The sequence below is a fragment of the Amphiprion ocellaris genome, chromosome 3 (genome assembly GCF_022539595.1).
Source record: "Amphiprion ocellaris isolate individual 3 ecotype Okinawa chromosome 3, ASM2253959v1, whole genome shotgun sequence".
Taxonomy (NCBI): Eukaryota; Metazoa; Chordata; class Actinopteri; family Pomacentridae; genus Amphiprion; species Amphiprion ocellaris.
In genome coordinates this window covers 3,318,312-3,339,827 of record NC_072768.1, presented here as the reverse complement: position 1 = coordinate 3,339,827, position 21,516 = coordinate 3,318,312, and the positions used below count along the sequence as shown (strand labels likewise).

Sequence of the window (21,516 nt, the reverse complement as noted above, 5' to 3'; positions counted from 1 at the left end):
TCACCCTAATTAGATCCTCCCTCTACTCCTCCCACTCTCTTCCCCCATCTTCCCTCTCTCCTGATTCCCTCCCTCTCCCCCGTCTCCTCCCCTGCTCATTGGTACATATGCTCATACACCTGGCCTGCATCGTTACCTGTTTACAAATGACCAGGCTGGTTCTGCTGGCTTCAGCATCCACTTCACCACACAGTACTGAATCTCTCCCTCTCTCGCTCTCTAACCTCCCCTGTGTCATAATTAGACCTCAGAGCTCATGTTTGCTTAATATTATAATCTGGTACACCTGCATTTCTCTCTCTATAGTGCTTTGGTGTACCACCAGCCCCACCTACACCCCCACCTCCCTCCCCTGACCTCATGCAGATAGAGATTTGGAATGGATGTTACCAGAAACTGTTAGCAAGAGTATGTATTTTGTTTTCACATTTCCTCCCCACCAACGCAGCAGCGCTGAAAGGCCAACAGCACTCCCCTCCTTTTTGCAGTTCCTCTAAAAGGTATGAGTTTTGAGCGTGTGTATGAGTGCATGTGTGTGTATATGTGTGTGTGTGTGTGTGTGTGTGTGTGTGTGTGTGTGTGTGTGTGTGTCAGGGGTATCAGTGTCAGGGCTAATGGTCTCTAGCAGGGGCGCCAGCCTGAAGATTTATGCCACAAATTAGTCAAATGTGATCAAACAGCAACCCAGTTAATCATGCAGGACCCACGTTTATCCCTGCTTTATCTACAGGCATAATTATAGACACCCATTCCTCTGACAGGCCAACGGCAGGCCCCTGCAAAGTGATACTGGGGGGCCGCCATGCAGCGTTGTCACGGTGATGAATGTCTTAGGGGTGCTGGGAGTGTTTTAAACACGTATATACTTAACACCCCCTTGTGAATGTTGTGAGTGAAGGCATGGCCCCAGCAGAACCGGTGTAACTGTTAGATGTAGACCGGCTTCCTAAATGAATATTAGTGTGAATGAGCCGGGTCCCCCTTCCCTCTGCAGCCTCACAATCTGAAGCACTTCAGCCATTAAGAACAAGCTTCGCCATAAATCCAATTCATCATAACACTCCCAATTCATTATGTGTTAAGTGTTGACTGGTTAAATCCAGCTCTATCACTCATCCGTTCCCATTTCAACTGCCTCCTCTGTAGCCTGACACAACTTGGAAAGTGGGAATGGGAATCATCCGGCAGTATTCTGTTATTCCAGGCCATTACCATGTGCCAAGCTGGGAAAGAGATCCAGTGATGTGTGCTGCAGTTTGTGATTGGAGTGGATCCTCTCTCTCTTCCCTTCTGACAGCCATTTTAAACACTCGTTTATGCAGCGCTTTTAATATCAATAAGAGAAGCAGGCAGGCAGGCGGACAGGCAGCAGTTTCTTATACACACACACACACAGTCTCACACACACACACACACACACACACACACACACACACACACACACACACACACACACACACACACACACACACACACACTCACACACAGAGTGACACACACGGCCTGGCTGGAAATCAGCAGCCTCCATCTCCCTGGTATGACAGGGTGTGGTAATTATGTCTCAGTGAGAGTGTGTGCTGTTTGCTGGGTGAAAAATGATAATGGGGTGATTTTTAAGTGCCATATCTCCCGCACGGGTAATGAAAAGTACTTTTAATCCAGTTCGGAGGAACGGAGGGGTGGAGGAGAGGAGTGGCTGGGGAGAGGAAGCAGAAGGGTCTGTTGTGATGGGAGGAGAGGAGGAGGAGTGGAGGAATAAGAGGGTGCTCTGAGGGTGGAGGAACGCTGATAGAGGGAGCTGAAGAAAAAAGAGCGAGATGGGTGAGTTGTGTATGGAGATGAGGAGGAGAGGACGGAATGAGGAGCGAGGAGAGGTTTCAAGGCAGTCCAGTGGCTGAATCTGTGTGTGTGTGTGTGTGTGTGTGTGTGTGTGTGTGTGTGTGTGTGTGTGTGTGTGTGTGTGTGTGTGTGTGTGTGTGTGTGTGTGTGTGTGTGTGGGTGTGATAGGGGGGCTTGTGTTGTTGTGCCAGGGGAATGCCTAAGCCTTGGCATGATGCTTGAGCTCAGCAATTAGAATAATTAAGAGGGACTGACAAGCTTTTAGAGTGTCTCTCCCTTCCCCTCTCTTTCTCTTCCCTTCTCTCTTCCTTTCCCTCTTTTTCTCTCTCATTCCTGTTCCAGCTGTAAATGTGGAGTTTGTCAGACAACATTATGTCAGTTATGTCAGCTTAACACACACATGTATTTGTTAGAAGTCTGCGACTGTCAGGTGCATGAGCGCTGGCAAAGGGGGAAACACTGCAACTGTGTCAACTCTCATTTCCCTCATCCGCACATTCCACTTAATTTGTGCACACGATAAAGCTTGTATTACCGCAGCCCACGTATGATACATACATGCTGTGGAAATCTATTTTTGAGAGGCAGCGCTGTAAAGCACTACTCACTAATATTACCCAGGAGTCAGGAATACCTAACTGGTTTATCACAGTCACACCTCACAAGTACACTGAAAGAATAGGTCTGTTGTTATGCACATACAACGATGTGTGAGTATGTGTGTGTGTGTGTGTGTGTGTGTGTGTGAGTGAGAGAGAGTTCACTAATGACTTCACACCCCATTAGCGCCTTTGCTTGATATGTCACACTTCATTATGTACTTAGATCATTGGTGCATAAACTTGGAAAGTGTCGGTGCACGTATGAAGTATGTTTGCACTGGGGAGTGTGGCTACATCACCTTTCAGCCACAACTCTCCCCTTGCATAAGAGACCAGGGGATATTACAGTTTTCTTTTGGGACCTGCTTTTTCAATTTTTACATTTTATGTGACCCAAAATTTAGATTCCAAACTACATTGTTAGCTCATAAAACAATATGACACCTTTAAATGGATTTTGAGCCTTCATATAAAAGGGCTGCATTATCATATGCTCTTACAATGGACTTTTCATTACATTAACTTTGTTCAGCGAAGGCTTTTTCGCCTTTTATTTCTTGGACCAATTTTATTCTTCCCCAGCCCCAGAATGTCACCAGATTAGTCTGCTTAATCTGTATGCAGGACACCTTAGAGCAACAAATAAAAGCCCTTGTCTAAGCAGATACATTTCTATCTGTTTAAATCTGCTTAAGATTTTATAATAGGCTGATATATGGAGAGTTTATTTGTCTTAATAATTTACAAGATCTCTTGTGTGTGATTCATAGGTCAATTACTCAAAGAGCCACCACTGTCCAAACATTTATTCCACTGTTTAAGCATGCCTTTGTATATAAATCCATCATAAAGTCCTGAGTGTAAACTATGTGTGTGTGCATGCATGTATGCAGGTATCAGTGTTTATGTGCTCGTGTGCCTGCTTGGATGTGCATGCAGCACATGTGATATGTTTTAATTCGTGGTAAACCAGACAGCAGTGCGGCCAGGCAGGTTAGCTTTATCAGAGTGTGTTTATCTTAATTCTCCTCAGTCTCTTTCAGTCTGAACATCCATTACCTGTCGGAGGAGGCAGTGCACACTCCTTTGCCTCACGCACAAGCATACACAGTTACCTTGGCACTTAAAATATGATGATATGGCTGTGTGAGAGTATTGCTCACCGCGTGTGACTGCTTGTGTCTTTGTCAGTTTTGTATGCATTGTTGCCTTGGCTTATATAGAAGATGGGTGTTTTCATAGCCGTCCATTGTGACCTTGGCTGTGTAAACAGGTTTGTAAAGTAACCGTAAGTGGGGGAGAGGAGCTGCACTGACAAGAAGCCCATAAACAGGCTGAATATGCTGCCATGCAAACATGACACATCTCACGCATCACACCTCGCCACACGCCCGCCGCTGTGAGGCCAGGTGTGAGCGTATACAAAAGAGAAAAGGGCATCGACATGTAAATATGAGAGATCCACACTCTTTCATGCACACACTGTATGTATGCTCACACTACATTGCCCCCTGCGTGGAGAATGACAAGCTCTTTCGAGGGTATGACCCTCTCCCCATGCTGTTTGTCTTTAGGGTCACGTCCTGCCCTCTAACTCCCGACCCCTGACCTTTGACTTGAGTCCGTCAGCCAGCAGACACCAGCACTGAGCTGACAGCTCCCAAAGCCCACTGACCCCAAAAGCAGAGAGAGGAATAGCCTCAGAGACAAGGAGGCAGAGCTTTGACCGTCGACCTCTCTTGGAGGGGAAGCAGCCCCAGCAAGACTGAACAGTTTACCTGTTCTCAAGAAACAAACATTGCTCTTTTTTTAAATAAAATATGAACAACAAAGTGACCCAAAATTAATAAAGGAAGGGGGAGAGGGAGGAGAGTTAGGAAGGGGAGGAGGTGAGGAATGAGATGGGAGGACAAACATGGGTGAACCTGGCTAGTGGAGGTCACCCTCTGCCCGAGGAGACAGGTGCCTTAAGATTAGCCTCCACATTAATAGCCTTTACTTACACACACACACACACACACACACACACACACGTGCATATACGCTGCGAGCCAGTCCTACAGAACTGCTATACCACAGGGACGCTGAACTAGTGAGAACACAGCTCTGACTCTTATATCCTATTTATACATCCTTTCCTGTACATTACAATCCTATTTAGCTTGCCCTGCTTCCTACACAATCCTATTTATGGACTCAATCCCACCCCGCCACCACCGCACACACACCCCCTTCCACTCTCCAATCCTATTTGTGTGCCCCCTCCTCCTGTATGCAGGTGCCATCCATCCAAAAGGCTGCCTACTGGGTGTGTGAGCTGTGATTCAGATGAGTTTGTGTGTTTGTGTGGTAATGCAACACTGAAATTGGAGTGTTCCATGCAGGAATAAGAGAAACACTGTTCTTGGACTCCTATGTTTTGTAAACATCAGTCAGTAGTTCTGTGGCCAACCAAGAGGCTTTTTTTTTTGTTCTCTAAAGGAAAAAAGGTTGAAATTTGCTTTTGAGGAATCAACTCTGGTGTTGAAAGTGAAACAAACCCCAAAGTGTGATCGGAGGCGCTTGCCCTCTACCTCAGCCTTCGTGATCTGATGAAACACATTGCACATCCCCGTCTCTGCGTTTGCAAATCGTCCTTAAGATGAGTGTGTGTGTCTTCTGTCCCGTCCTATCTCCACCCGTCCCTGTGACAGACCTCTTATCCTCCATTAGTGTATTTAAACAGGACAAAGTGCCTGTCCATATCACAGGCCTGTCTCCACCTGACTCCCCTACCTGTCACTCACCCAGTATTATGAAAGCATCCTCATTCTGTTTGAAGGTGGGAGATGAAAGGAGAACAGCATTCGGGGACCTGGTTGGCCTGACAGACCAGATTAGAATAGCCGATCCTGGAGGAAGAGGTAGGAGGGAGTGGAGAGGAGCACGAGGATGTTCCTGCCTGTCTGTATTAGGGGAAGCGGCGAAGGAAAGGTGTATGTAGAGCAAGGGTCTGTGCCTGTCTTTATTAAGGGAAGGGAAGGTGTAGCAAAGTGGGCGTGGAGAGTCATATGCCTGTCCACATTACAAAGACCGGAGCTGCTGGGTTTTCCTTTTGCTTAAGTTTGAACCGAAGATGTCGCAGACAGTACTAATGATGAGCCAGCAGCAGAAAACTTCAGATGCCGAAACACCATCGCCTCCTGATGAAATGCAGAGGAAGACAGACAGGCCACCAGAGCACAAGGTTAAACAACTCACTCACTCACTCACTGCTTTATATACGTCGCTGGATTGGTTCAAGTTATATTGATGCTCAGCTCGAGACTCAAAGGAAAGGATTTCAAACAAGTGATATATGACGTCTCCCATTTGGCAGACATTTTTATCCAAAGCCAACACCAGAGTGAAATAGTGTGACTGAGCTGAATTTATTAATCATTCAATTAACTAAATGTTCCTTCTTGGTATGGTTCAGATGAATAGACTGTCAGTCTTTAATGCAATCTAATTCTCAGCACACCTCAGGAGAGATGCTGAGAACTTAACTGCTCTGCAACTCTTTAATTTCTCTCACCCTGTCAGTGCCTTTCACCTGCATTACTCATTCCCTTGTATGCTTTTGTCACGCTCATTTTTGCTTTATTACTTCTCTGCATGGCCAAATCCGGATTCTTCCCTCTGGTAGCAACAGTTTAAGTCGCCCTGCAGTCTACCGTCTTCATCTCCTTTCCATCTGTGTCTCTTTCTTTGCCTTCCCTCCTGAGATAGAGCCCTCCTCTGTGTCTTTGGGGCTGGCTGGTAAAGACAGTCGGGGCAGTCGATCGTATCAGACTATCAGGCCAGTTCAACCATAAATTACCTGCAGCTAACAAAGCGTGTTGCTGTAACTATTACACAGGCAGTCAAAGTCACCTCGGCCCACACTGCTGGGTTATACAATCTTACACACCATAGATAGAAGGTGCAGGAGGAGGAGGGTTTGTGAGAATCTGGTCAGTTGTAGACTGAAGTTTCAAAATTTGTGGCATCAAATTCAGTCGATAGAAAGCAGATGATTATCTCATATTAGCATGAACAGCCTATGAATGACCTAAAGCAGAAAATCCCTTCACGTGGTTTTGATAAGAGACATTTCTTTAGTATGCTGGCATAAAATATAACTGGTACAGAAATAAACATTGTTCTATGGCAAAGTTGGAAATATAGTGTTAAACTATTGTTTGACCGTGTAGTAACACATACCATTAACATCTACGCATTTAAAATGTAATGTCATTTTGTATTCTGAGCACAGAATTCCCTTAAGGAAAAAATAAAGTGTTATCTTCTACTAAATATAATGCATGCAGTCAAATTTCTACAAATGACAACTTAAAAACAAAGAGTTCAAATGAGAAGAAAATAAAAACCTAAAATCTGAAGATAACAAAAACATTTGCCATGTAAATAAAAAGTAATCTAACAATGTACATTATATTTACAACTTCAAAGATACAGTATTTATCAAGTTTGAAACATATCTACTTCCTACAATTGCTAGAATTGGACCTTTTTTTTTTTTAAAGCCAAAGCCTTCTCACCCTGCATCATTTATAGCACAACTTGCATCCACTGCCTGAAAGTACACAACAATCTTCTGTCATTACCTATTAAAGCATATAATACTCAGCCATCCATTTTAATAATCAAACAGCAATTGAAAATAAGTGGAGGTAATTTATAAGGGTCTTGATTCAGCTGCTGTTGCAGCAGTGTCCACTGTTCCTCTATGTTTAACTGTTTGTCAGACAGAGCGCTGCCTCTCCCAGCTGTGTGTGCAGGTCTGTGTTATTGGCTAATTGAGAGCGTGTTCTGTGCTGCAGCTCTGCCCTGGAGGTTAGTGTTGGCACACACACACTGTAGCAGGACAAATGAGAATACACCCCGCCATCTGCCCAAGAGAGACACTCCCTCGCCCTCTCCTTGTCCCTCTACCCTTGTTCCCCCTTCTCCTTTTACTCTTTTCCTCTCATTTTTATTCCTTCCTTCATGCTCCCACCTACTCTTCTCCGCCTCCCACACTTCTCCCCCACCTCCTCTATTTTCTATCCCCTCTTCCCACAGTTTGATCTCCCTCTTTGTCTTTGCGCCACCTTTTCATTTCTACCGTTCTTGTTCCTTTTTTCTGCTGCTTGTCTCTCTCCATCCTGAGCCAGTCAGTGGGAGGTGTGTTTGTGTTTAGAGTCGTGTTAAGGTGTTACCGTACTCTGACCAGAGACTTTCAGAATGTTCTGTGGGTGTGATCCATAGGGACTGACACCGAAGGTGACCCCTGGTTGGTAACCTTGGAGACCAACTTTATTAAAATGAATTTGAGTAGAGGGGCCATCCTGACAGCAGCATAATTACATCGCAGAGCATCAGCACTAATTTATGCAGCCTGCATTCAACCGGTCAGGAGTGCTGAGATGGGGTCAGCATGGACACGCAGAGAAACACACACACACACACACACACACACACACACACACATTCTCACATATTGGAATGCACACTCTCACACTGCCTCAACACACCAGTAAAAATAGGTAAATACATTCACTTTGTTTTTACACTGCACAATGCTTTCACAATCCCTCTGTAGTGTATTTACTGCTTTGAGGGTCACTGTGTGTTAGAGTGGTGTGTTTGACCTGTGTGTGTCTGACAGACTGTGTATGTGTGTATGTGTCTTTAACAGCGTTACAGTAATACATGCTTTACAGGTCTTATTAGTGTCAGCTGAGTGAGTAGCTCAGGGGATAAGAAGACAGACTACTGAGTGGGAAGTAGTAGGTTCAAGACCCACCACTGGCCTTTTTTTATCCTCATTCACTTTGCTATTTATGTGTAGATTTGTAAATACACTGTTTTCCACTATTTTTTTAAGATTTCTTGCACTGAAAAGGAGAAGCTTTCCCATTTCGTTATACACTGTATAATGACAATAAAGCATATTCTAAGCATATTCTATTCTATAACCTGGTAAACTGAGCAGAGTGACTGTCCAAAAGAAAACTCAATGTATTGAGACGTTAATCTTATGTGTCTCTCTAAAGTGAAGTTATATGTATGTACGCACACTCCTTAGCATTTTCATACATATTACTGCAGTCATCTAAATATGACACAAAATCTCTTAATTGAAGCCATTAACAAAGAAATACTCATAGGCCAGGTAGCAGCTGATATAAAAGTGTAGGTTTAGTGTTTTCTAGATAACTAGTCAACACTAATTATATCAATTGAAGGTCAGTCCTTACACTAAAGTCCTTGGAGGATCCTTTTAACCCGAGAGTAACGTGTCCAAGTCCTGTAAATGCAAAGATTTTGTAATTCATTCAGGGTGGGACTTCTATTAAACTTCTGAACCCCATGCAGTTTTTGCTACAGTCACATTTTTCCTCACTGTGAGCTCATTTTTCACTGCAGTATAAAATCCTGCTCCTCTATGGAAACAGCACAACCATGGCTGGGGGTAGAGAGAACTTGAAAATGTCCTCTCTGCAGTAGGACACAGTCATAATGCCATAAATCATAACAAGAGAAAAACAAAAGTTGACCTTCTGTCATTATTCATTTTACAAAAATTGGAAAAAACTGCAATCAACATGTATAACATTTTTCCAAGTTCCACAGGTGTTACTAATGCTGGAAAACAAAGATGACTCCACATTCTGTAGATATCTGACTACTTACATTTTTATTTTGTTCTTGTATTTGTCTCCTCTCTGCTCTGTATGATCACAGTTTGCAATTCAGGCCAGTTCAACCAAAGAAGTCTCTGGATTTTTGTTTTGTTACTGTTGACTGCAGCTGAGTCAGTCATTGCTTTTCTATTGTACTGAGGCACACTGATTTTTTTTATTTTTTCACAGAGTCTTGTTTAATTTTGTAGAAATTTGAACTTATTCGTGTAGAAAAATTGATTTTGACGAAATGTCACGGTTTTAAGGTAAATTTTTTCCTAATGCGACGTACATCACAGAGGATTGCTTCAAGGACTGATGTAAAGTTGAAAAACTGACTTTTCTGTCTCTTTTTCCCAATTTCTTGCTGCTAAGTGGTGTAGTCTGGCTTTTTATAATATGCTTTCAAATGTGCCAGCAGGTTTTTGGCATTTAGGAGGTTAAATCACCCCATTTCATTCTGTCCACTGTCTGCCATTTCCCCTCATTTTCACTTTTTTTTCCACTTGCACTTGAAAACACACACTCATTTTGACACATTCAAATTTTGTTAATCAGCTGACCACAAAAGGATGACCCAGACCTAAACTTGTGGTTATTTTTTTGATAAAAATCCAACATCTGTGGGAAAAGAATGCTACGAATAATAAAACGAGAAGAATAAATGAAAATATTTTAATATAATCTTGTTGATTGTGAGAGCTTTTCATTCAGCACGCTGCTAACACACTGAGATAGTAATCACTCTCACTCGTGTATTGATTAGTAAGGTCCTCTGTGCTCATTAGGATCCATTAACAAAATCCATAATGAGAAAAAACTATTTTGATAATGTGTCACTGTTTTTTTTTTTTCAGTTTGGCTGAACTCAAACAGGTCCTGGATTGAAACTCTGTTTTCCGTGTCTGATAAGATTTCACTACCGAGTTGTGAATCCGATGAGTGATCTGAGGATAAAAGCAAGAGGCTGAGTAAAACGCTGGAATCAGAGGGGAGAGATGATGAAGAAGAAGAAGGGGTCAGGGGAAGAGAAACAGGAAAAAGTGCAGTTGAGGAGAGTAGTCGGGGTGGATGTGGGGCCACAGATATAAGTCACAGCTCCAGTCACTCCATTGTAGCCGTTGTGACCAAGGGCACGCTAATCTATCCCATTAGCAGATCTCTCCGAGTCTCTCATAATGTTACCGCTAGCTGCTCTCCTGTGACATGTTCCTGGTTTGTGTGAGAGTGTGTGTAGAGACAGAATGCTTTGCCTCTCTCTCTCTCTCTGTGTGTGTGTGTGTGTGTGTGTCTGTGAGTGTGTGTGTGTGTCTGTGTGTCTGTGTGTCTGTGTGTCTGTGAGTGTGTGTGCGTAATGACAGTTCAGCTAGTTGCTCTCCTGTGAAAATGACACGTTCCTGCCAAATTAATATCATTACTATCAGAGTTTAATGGGCCAGTGCTGCCTTCTTATTTAAAACAGAACATCCCTCTCTCTCGACCTCCACCACGAGGGAAGGGGGCGGTAGGAGAATGGGTGAGAGGAAATGACTAACTGAGCAGGACAGACAGTGTGAACAGACAGTTTTTTTTCCCTCAACAGCAGTCAAGAAGATGGATGAAATGAGAAGATGGACTTAATTTAGGGTTAAGATGAGGTTAAAAGCAAACAGGCAAAATGTTAAGGAATTAAAAAAACAAAACTGTTAAGAAAACCCTCAGCTGGAAGAAATAAAAAAAGTATCTTCATTTACAACTAAAACCTACTTGTTGTGCATTCTGTGGGACAATTTATCATTTTGTTTATTTTCCATGTGTCATTTTTTGCTTTAAACGTACCGCTACTTTATTCGCTTTTGGGATTGTGTTTTAGTCTCAGTAATTGTCACAGCCGGGCTCATGTCTGCTGTCGAAGTGATGGCCGTTATCATCGCCGGTGTTTAACATAACAAAAAGCCAGATAATGTTTGCATGATGTTTTGTGTGTTAGGGGGCTGCTACCCTTTTCTGTGGTGGAGAATTTAGAAGTGTTTGGCTCTTGGGTGCATTTTCTTTCATAGCCTGTGTTTTACAGTAAGCCTTTGTGGTCACTGATTTTTATTTGCTTTTTCAGTACTTCCAAGCAGGTGTGTGTACAGTATAAGCAGTCTGTTAAGGTGTCTTTCTTCACTCGGAGTCAGCACTGTGATAATGAGTTGATTTGGAGATGCACTCTGCGGGCTCCCTGTGAATGTAGGCGCATGCATGGTTGTGTTTGCACATGTGCGCATATTTACACAGTCTGTATACATGTGGAAATAACTATTGCACACTACACTCTGTGTGTGTGTGTGTGTGTGTGTGTTTTGGTAAGCACATGCTTCTGAACCTGTGTGTGTGAGAGATTTTGAGTGTGTGAATATGTCAGGTTGCCGCAGGAGACCAATTAGCTGGTGCATCAGTGAGGAGGTGAGCATACACACACCTGTGTGTGGCCCTATTACACCAGCTCATCACACACTCTCATACGACGCACAGACAGCATTGCTCTGCTCATAATAGAAACATACTGACACTTACAGTACGTTGACCATATGGAATAATGACTTCACTGTGTCAAACTGTCAGACGTGAGTCACCGGCACGCATTATTTCAACTACATGTAACGAACTTAACAAACTTTGGTGAATTATAGGTTACCTCGCCGCTGCTGAATGGTTGTCATTAGCTATATGTGCTTTGTAACTGAACATTTCTTCACTTCAAACTGCACGCCTTGTAGCATTCATACGCAGCAGAAAAGAGTGATCCAGTCCAAACTTTAAGGTATCGTGCACTGATGCAATTAGGTGAGAGTGAAAAGGGAGATCACAGCCAATAAAGCAGCCAGGCCTCTTCATGTATAATTCAGATCTTTTATGGTGGGCTATACACCCATATGGACATGCTAAAGGAAGGCTAAGGCCATTTTCAGCCAGAGAAAAGCCCTTTTAAAAGCTAATCCCTGTGCCAGAGTCCTGCACCTTTTACTGCTCATTTTAATGAATAGGTGTCCAATAAGGCCTTTTATTGTCTTAGCATATGTTGCTTTTATTAGGGGAAAATAATTAGGTTGTGCGGATCACTTCGGAAGTCCTCTCACAAGATAAAAATGAGATAGTTTCACAGTCATTGCGCAAGTCCTTCTGACTCCCCGTCGTTTTCCCCTTGGATGCCTTGTGTCCTAGCTCCTTCATCTCCTCCTCAGCTTCGTTTCCTTCTCCTTGTCTCTCCTCTCGTCTTTATGCTTCCCCTCCTCCTCCTCCTCTTCTTGTCCTTTGCATTCCCTCCAATTCGCTCCTCACTTCCACTTCTATTGTTCCCTTGAACACGGGGGCATTAAATGTATGCAGCGGTGTCGCATTGGACTTCACATTTGCACACGTGCACACACACACGCATATAACAGATGAACAATCACAGTGTGACAGGAGGCTGTTGATGACTGACACTCGGTTGATCTTATCTGGCGCAAAAGGGGAAAGAGAGGGCCTCGGAGAGAAAAAGAGAGAAATAGTGCAGGGGCATGGAGGGGGGGTTTCTGCGGCGCTTTGTGTTGTGTTCCTGTCACTCCTGCATAGTTTACCCCTCTGCTCCTTTCTCTCTCTGCCCCTTCATCCTCCACTACATCACTCTGCCTGCTTATATAGAAAGAAAGACTGACAACAGCACTCATCTGTGATCTAGGACTCCAGGGGAAGAGATCAATTTACCTCCAAGAGGTCCTACTATGACCGTTTATCCGCCGAGACCTCAGTTACAGCAACATTGTGTGCCCAAGGCCTGTAAGTTATGGGGCCGGAGGGGGATGGGGCTGCAGTGGGGAATAAGGATCTGCAGATGGTTGATGGAAAAGAAGGTGCTGAGGAAGAAGCAGGGGGCAAGGCAGATAGACGGAGAGAGATTGAGCGGGCATGATGAAGGAAGGGAATGAGAAGCAGGGAGGAAGGAGGCCGGTCCTTCCATCCTGGCCTTAATGCCCCTCAGGGGAGCCTGCTGCCTGTAGGTGAGTATTAGCCATCAGCCTGTGGGCTAATGGACGGTACGAAATAGAGTTTAGTACATACAGATGACCAGGGGTACACTAATCACTGGTGAGGCCTATGATGAGGGGAGCTGGTCATTCTCTGGGGGTCTAAACTGGCACTCAGTCAGATTATGGACATGGCTCTCACTCAGAGGCTTTAACCTGTATTCACTGCTGTTAGATGTGTGTAGATATGACTCCATCCATCCATCCATTATCTATACACCGCTTAATCCTCACTAGGGTCATGGGGGGGGCTGGAGTCTATCCCAGCTGACTCAGGTGAAGGCAGGGGACACCCTAGACAGGTCACCAGTCTGTCACAGGGCTACATATATAGACAAACAATCACTCTCACATTCACACCTACGGGCAATTTAGAATGATCAATTAACCTCAGCATATTTTTGGACTGTGGGAGGAAGCCGGAGTACCCGGAGAAAACCCACGCATGCACAGGGAGAACATGCAAACTCCATGCAGAAAGATCCCGGGAAAGCCGGGACGCGAACCAGGGATCTTCTTGCTGCAAGGCGAAAGTGCTAACCACTACGCCACTGTGCAGCCTAGATATGACTCATTTCTGTCATTTATAATACAGTTTTCCTGGCGTTTTTTAAATGTGACCTTTGGTCCGCCTCAGTGAGGGTGATAGAGGCCACCACAGATTCATGGGGGAGAGTGTCAGGGTGCTTTCTGAAGTGTGCGCTGAGGTGTTTGAGGTGCTAATCTCTTCTCATCTTGGTTGAGTGGTCAAGCTGAATGGAGGGACAGCTTGTTTATCTGAGGGGACCGCATTACCCAGGATTCCCTCTACAGCTGGGCCACGCACGCTCAGCTGAGCTGTCAGCTCGCAGAGTTTACAGCGGCTGAGGGCAAAGACGGCTCCATGCGAACACAAACATTCATTCACACAAAAAAACGCACACATAAGAAGCTTTGATTTCAATGGTTATTTATTAAATGTAAAATATCTTTAGCACAGATTAAAAATCAGACACCTCCATCTATTTTTAAACATCACAGGTTGAAAAAAACATTCCTGAAACAGAATCACAATCAGTTTGGAGTCCCACTTTCAGGATAGCTACTCCACGAGGCTGGGCAGAGGGCTGAGGCAAAAACCGCACTCCTCCTGATCCCTTTACTCAGGCTACAAGCCAGGAAAGACTTCCCCAAATGCATGCCAGTAGCCGTATTACACTGGGTGGTAGAAAATTACTTTTTTTTTTCTTCACCAAATGCCTTTAGAATTCAGGTATTTTATCAGTTAGAGATGAGGAAAGAAAAATATGTAGTTTACATGTCAGTTTGTGTGTGAAATAGGATTTGCAAAGAAATGATCAGGATTTGTTTTCTTCTAAACACAAAATGCCGCTTGTCAGTGACTAACAGCTTATCAAGCTTCTAGTAGACAAAACCAGACTTGTAGTTCTGACTGAAAGTGTTTTCTGGACCCACTGTGTATCCAGAGGGCCTTCACATGACAGGCGCCGACATATGCTGTAATGATCTGAGGTTCATGCCAGGAACGAACTTCTCAAATAGTGTCCCAGGCATTTAAAAGCTTTGCCAACATTTAGCACTGCTGCTGAATTGGAGTGCCATCACAGAGGTCAGCTGGTGAACGCTCGCTTCTCTTCTCTGCCTCAACCCTCGCTGCTGTACAAATGCCAACTGACAACAACTGACACAGATGGTGAGCAGAAACACAGGACAGGCAAAAGAAGAGAACCACCCACAGGAGTAAGAAAACAGGAAGACTCTACACACACTGTCCAAGAGAGGATATTGCCTGACAATAATATCAACTCATTTATTTTAAACTTTTTTTTATTTTAATCTTTTCTTTTTTCTACTTTTTAAAATGATTTTTTTTCCAGCACATGCCATATGAGAATTTGGGGATTATAAAAGTACCTGAAAGAATTGCTAGGTTTTCAGCATGCATAGCTGTTAGTATTTACAGGTTCGTATGTACAGGGATGGGCCAAAAACAGACTGCTCTACAGTACTGGGTTATTTACATCCAGGTCAGAGGGAGAGGTCAATGTCATAACTACAGATGTGTTGGGGAGGGGGGCGAAGGGTCACATGCATAAAGTCAGAGAAAGTTCATACGGTTGAGTACAACTTGGATGATAAAGACACAGAACAGAACACGGCAAAGTAACGTTACTGTTAATTCAACAACATCACATCTCTCCCACATACCCTTTTTGCTTTTGAATACGCTCAATAAGGACTTCTCTCAACAACTGGTTATTGCATAACACTATACAAGGACATTTCTATTGCAAGTCCATGAGGTCCTTGGGTATTGAGTCGATACTGAGATTGGAAGACTTGGATCTGGTCCCAGAGCAGTTCCAGAACCGTAGTGTTGAATCCCAGGCTTACTACTGCTTATCAACAGTCAGCTTATTGCAGGGTGTTTTCTATGTATTTCCTCAGTATTTGTGTTTGTTTTCTGTACCCACAAAAGCAGACATGCACAGAAGTAATCAACAAATCTGCTTTCACTCGATACTGTCCTGCTCCTTTGGTTTGTCATATTGCTGTGTGATCTTTATGTTTTCTTTCTAGCATAGAATAAATTTTAGGTTTGGAGTTGTTTTTTTTTTTTTTTTGGCACACCTCATCCATCTCCTCTTCTCCCCGCCCCGAGTCAGTGTGGTAGTTAGTGGCAGAGCTGGTTTTGTTTTGGGGAATGTCTGAGTCGAGTCTGAAGTCAGTCAAAACAAGTCGCCTCAAAGTCATCATTGGAGTTTTACAGGTTTCTGAATGCTGACTGCTGAATAATCGCATTTTTGATAGGTTGAAAGATTTAAATATCTTCCTTGCCAAGTTTTTTAACCCTTTGATGCACAACATGGATCAAAAGTGACCCAAATCCAATGGAAAATGGGTATCTCTTAACTCACACTACGCATCAAAGGGTTAAAGCAGTGTTTCTACATAGCTGGGACTGTCTCTAAATTTATAACTGAAATGCTAAATTTACGACCTTTTCTCTTAATGAGATGACTTGGGTTGTGTTCCAATATCCATTCTACCATATATTGTTAGAAAAAGATTTAGTATATCCCAGTACATATTATGTCAAATACAGTACGCTAAAAATACCTGGATGTTCTATGACGTCTGGTCAAATTTTGCAGTATGCAGGACAGCACATTGCATACTACGTCTTGGCGTCTTGCAGGGGTATGAACAGTTGTAAGCCACCAAAAGTGACAGACAGTGCAATTATATGCATACTGCATAAAACAGTACGTACTGTACATGTTGTATGGGCAGCTGTAGTATGCAGTCAAAGTAAAATGACAAAGTGAACAATTTGGAACGCAGCCTTGGACTTCTCAGCATAGCTCCTATTTAATATTGGAATCTGTGGCTGACTTTCTTAAGAGGCCAATCGCACAGCAATAGGCAAGGCAATCAGAAAAATTACCAATTCAATCACAGTAAATGTGCTTTATTTACTACAACTATACAGCCTTTGTAGTAACTGTTAAAGCAAACTTATTAAAATGATGTTATTGAGGATTGTTTTATTGTCTTGCATCATCTCAGGTCTCACATCCTAATTATTACAACTTAAGTCTGGGTCAAGTCCGAGTCCACAGCTCTGGATAGTAGAGAGCAAAACACCACAGATGTTTCTCTGAAAACTACTGTACACAAGGTAATGATTTACATTTAGTTGCAGAAGATAAGACACACATCAAAATCCATCAGATTGTAGACAGCTAAATTTACAGGCTTAATCTACAGTTTGATATGGGTTAGAAATGGCTGCCACAGATGTGTACCATGGTTCAGTGACATTACCGTTCATGGGGATCTTTCCAAGTGTATGTTTGCGTATCTGTTTGTGCTCGTGTGCAGGCGCATTCTCGTTTTCAGGCATGCACGTATGCATGTGTTTGTGTGTAACTGTAAGTGTGTTGAGGTTGTTGCTCAGCCCCTCTTGTTCTCTTTCCCACTGTCTCAGACACGCCTTGCCTCCTATCTTCAAACACACACACACACACACACAATGATAAATGGCTGTGGTGGGTGGTTGAGCATGTTAATGCCTAATCTCATCAGCCTTATCTTTTACAGAGGTCACAAGGTCAAGTGGCGAGGGGGGATGAGCTAAACACCAATAAGATAGCACATTGCTGGACACGCAGCACAAACAGTCCATTTACTACTCCATTCACCGCTAACTGGACTGATGCCGCCAGCAGAGAAGCAGCAGGCCAGAGTTGTTTTTGAAAAAAAAAATGGAAGCACTTTGGGGGAAAAACACTGAAGATTTCATGGAAAACCCAGTCACATAAATCTGGATTATGAACATGAAAGTTTCTCTTTATCGATATTTCAACTTGCAGTGTTTGGTAATTGGACACAAACAAACTGCTCTGAAAGTCAGTCAAGTTCAAGGTGGCGTCAGCGAGTCACTAAAATCTTCACTGAAGTTTAAAAGGCATTTGGCTTTCAGACGAGTTAAATCAGATGCCCTAAGTGAGGGAGATGAGTTAAACTGAGTGCGTGTGAACCTGCAACTCAGAGACACTGCTTGGCATTTGTTGGTCTTTGATATGGCGACATGTGACGTGGAAGAAGTTATCGCCTCGCTGGCAGGTGAGACAGACAGCGGCACACAGAGAGATGCCGCCGTTTCATCTGCTGTTTACCAGCTCTCTCATCACGCTGCACCTCAAACACGCTCAATCTGCTGCTGCGACGTTACACACCAGGGCTTCTCCCGGTGGAACTTTAGAGCTTAGAGGGGGTTGTGTGTTGATGAGAGAAATGTTTCTTGGAATCTGGTTTGTGTGTGGTTTTTGTGTCCACTGCATTTGCATTTTTGTGCATAATTTCTGTACTTGCTTGTGAAAGTATAAATGCTTTAGACCTCAATGGATACTTCTGCCTCACAGCTGCTTTAGGAAGCTGTTCAGACAGTTGGCATGAAATGTGCCGCCATGATGCATATGCGTGTGTGATTGTATGTCTTGCCCATGTTTGACTACCGTATACATGGGGCTGTCTCAGTGTTTGCCAGTGCTCTGTGCTAAACACTAGTCTTCAGTCGTCACATCAGTGTTCCCTCTCACTCTTTCCGCCTCCCCCACCACCTCAATCTCACTCTCACTGCCTCTCATCGGGAGATAAAGAGGCGAGCCATTTCATGTGGCCGTATAGAAGTCGTCTCCAGCCCTGGAGTTTGCAGGGAAGCTGTCACAGCAGCTTTTAGCCCGAGCCGCAACATGAAAGATCCCTCTTTGAGCAGTCGGGTTATGTGTGTAATTCTCTCTGACGTGTTTATTCTGCTGCAGTTTCAGCTTTCATTTTCAAATGTCACAGAAATCTCCCTCCAAGAATATCCCTGCTAATTACCGGCTGATGGGACAGGGTGTATTAGGGAACTTAGCAGGTTGCATCCAAATAATGTTTTACTTTTACACAGTCGAGATGACGTACAACAGAGTCATTTTCTGGGTTGAGACTTGTGTGATTTTCAGAATTAAACTTGCTTTGCGAGGGGAATTACTGAGAAAGAACCAGAGGGAATGCCACATGGTGTGTGTGTGTGTGTGTGTGTGCGTGTGTGTGTGTGTGTGTGTGTGTGTGTGTGTGTGTGTGTGTGTGTGTGTGTGTGTGTGTGTGTGTGTGTGTGCGTGTGTGTTGTATGTGAAAATACTGTATATCTACTGTATAAGCAACTACCTTCTGATTTAGATACAGAATTGTACTTGCATCATTTCCGACACTTATTCTCAACGTGGAAAGCCTGGCAAAACCCCTGTACATGTGAAAATATACATATTCATAACCATGGCAATAAAACCAGTTTTTTCTTTTTTTTATAATATACATAAAAGCTGTGGCTTCCCTGGTGATTCCCTTTCCAGACAGGAGCTGGTGTAATTTTCTCACCTTCTCCACTGTGAGTCTATACATCTGTAGCATTCACATGGTCCCTTAGAGCCAGAGGTCCTGTACACACCAGGTAGAGAAATAAATAAATAAATATATGCATATAAATATATGTACAGTAAGGGGGATTATATTCTTTCCATGGTATTATGACCCAGTCATCATGGGCTGCTGGAGAGGGGAGAGACAGCGTGTGCATGAGTCTTTTTCTTTTTTTTTTTTTTCCTGTGGACACTCTGTCCTGCTGTCTCTTTTTGTCTGTGTGTCTGTCTGCATGTGTGTGTGTGTATATATATATATATATATATATATATATATATATATATATATATATATATATATATACATATATATATATGCGTGAGTGTGTCTCACAGAGGACATAGGAAATGTGGTTGCTGTTTTGTCCTCTGTCTTTTTTTTTGTTCTCTGGACAGGACACGTCCTAATGTCTGTGTGTGAGTAGACGAGTTCTCCGTATTTTGTCTCCTCCTGCAGGCTGACGCCATCTTGTCGTGATTTGTCCACTGATCTCTTTCTGTCTCTCTGTCTGTCCACAGCAACAAGGGGCGGCCACCACAGTGTACTGCGCTGTAGCTCCAGAGTTGGAGGGGCTGGGCGGCATGTACTTCAACAACTGCTTCCGCTGCCTGCCGTCCATCCAGGCCCAGGATCACAGCAGCGCCGCCAGCCTGTGGGAGCTGAGTGAGCGCCTGGTTGCAGAGCGGTCGGTGGGCATCCAGGCCCTCTAACTGACAGAAGATGAGGAGGCGGAGGAGGGTAGGCAAACAGGAATCAAACAGGAAGAAACTGATGTTGAGTTTGAACTTAATAAAAGATAACTGTAATCTGACTGCACTATACAAGAGCTGCCAAACCACAGAAGTCCATCTGGATATGTCACATCACTACGGGGGCTAAAACACACTACATATACAGTACAGGAGGAGGGTTTCAATATATAGTCTACTGAATGATTTAAAGTTTGAGTTGAGTTCTGCTCTGCTGTGGTAGTTTACAATGGGAAACTGGGGACGGGAGAAGATCTGAGACGAATTTGGTGTAGTTTCTTCTTTCCCTGTTTATCTTAGTAGCTTTCTTGTAACTCTTTAGTCCTTTTCATGACTGTCTGTTTAAGGAAGCAAAGCTCAGTACAGGGTCACCTAGTAAGCATATACTCTATGGCATATGCATCTGTTTCCAGCAATAGTGCACTATATGGCAAATAACATGTCTTCCCAATTACTGTGTGTTTATTCAGTATCCTCTTGTCTGGTTCAGTGTAGATGTTTGTTTCCTATTGAGATACAGAGAGCGTTGGATAACCATTGTGCTAAATCTTTTTGGGCAAGAAGAAATAAAGAGTAATGGGCATGTGACACTCATGGATATATAAACACACTAGAGGTATGATTCTTATGGCTATTTACATTATTCTGGAATAATTTTATTTCTTATCAACGTCCCTATTTGTTTCTTGTACAATATTTACAACATCCTGATTACTGGGCATGTGCTAAAGGAGTGTGGACATCGTAATTTTCCTGTTTGCTATCTGACTCAGCCTAAGTATTGATAATCTATACTCTGGTAAGTCTTCGTTACAATTTGGAGATATTCATGGGATGATCTTTGTCCATTTGAATAGCAAATACAGAAGGTCGAGAATCTTATTTACAGTGTCCAGGATCTTTTCATTTCTGTGTTTCTTCCCTTGAATGATTTCAGTCTCGTGTTTTTGTTGTTGTTTTTTTGCTTTTTTTGTCTTCTGTTTTAGTAGGGGGCAGGGCCCGGGGCAGGAAGGGACGCTTTTTGAGACATTGTGCTTTATGGCAGTCTGGGTGCCGTAGGTTGTTCTTGAAACAGCATTCCAGTGTCATGATATCTGTAAAAAAGAAAACAAATAAGAGAGAACAATCAATAAAACTCTGTTTTACAGTAACGTATGAAATTTTCTTAGCCACAGGGAGTGGGAGTCCATTCGTTTGCAGGCCATTAGGGGGAGATATTTGTGTAGGAAGCTGACAAGTGAGCAACAAGTCAAACTAAATATTGCATAGGACAAACTGTCAGCTTTGCACAGTTGGTTAAATTTATTATTCGATTATAAAATATGCTCTTTTTCACTCTGGTTTGGTCACATTTTTATATCAGAAAAGAAAACATCAGTGTTTTCTTTGTGCAAAGAACAAATCATTCCACCACCGATGAGCTGCACTCACACACATGAATCATCAGCTGTCTAGTAGTATCACTACAGGAAGTTCATACAGGAAAATCATCAGAGTAAGTGTTGTTCTTTGTGTCACACATACAAATAGTATTCAAGTTATACCATACCTAAGAACACAGTTTACTCTCCATCTCTTTTTTTTTTGTCCCTATATGCACTGAAACTGATACCAGTGTCCTGCCCTCTTATAATCT

General features: G+C 43.2%; 2 protein-coding genes across 3 annotated transcripts in view; one reads left to right on the top strand and one right to left on the bottom strand.

The window, feature by feature from the left end:
* wwox (WW domain containing oxidoreductase) overlaps positions 1 to 20,762 on the top strand; it is a 135,235-nt gene extending 114,473 nt beyond the window's left edge. For both annotated transcript variants that reach the window (XM_023271961.3, XM_055009059.1), the window contains exon 9: positions 19,650 to 20,762. In XM_023271961.3, coding sequence (XP_023127729.2) covers positions 19,650 to 19,841 — 192 coding nt within the window. In that variant the 3' untranslated portion in view covers positions 19,842 to 20,762. The remainder of the gene's footprint in view (positions 1 to 19,649) is intronic.
* LOC111583219 (transcription factor Maf) overlaps positions 20,704 to 21,516 on the bottom strand; it is a 46,368-nt gene continuing 45,555 nt past the window's right edge. Inside the window, exon 3 of the mRNA XM_055009060.1 lies at positions 20,704 to 20,974. The gene's annotated coding sequence lies outside the window, so the exon portion shown is untranslated. The remainder of the gene's footprint in view (positions 20,975 to 21,516) is intronic.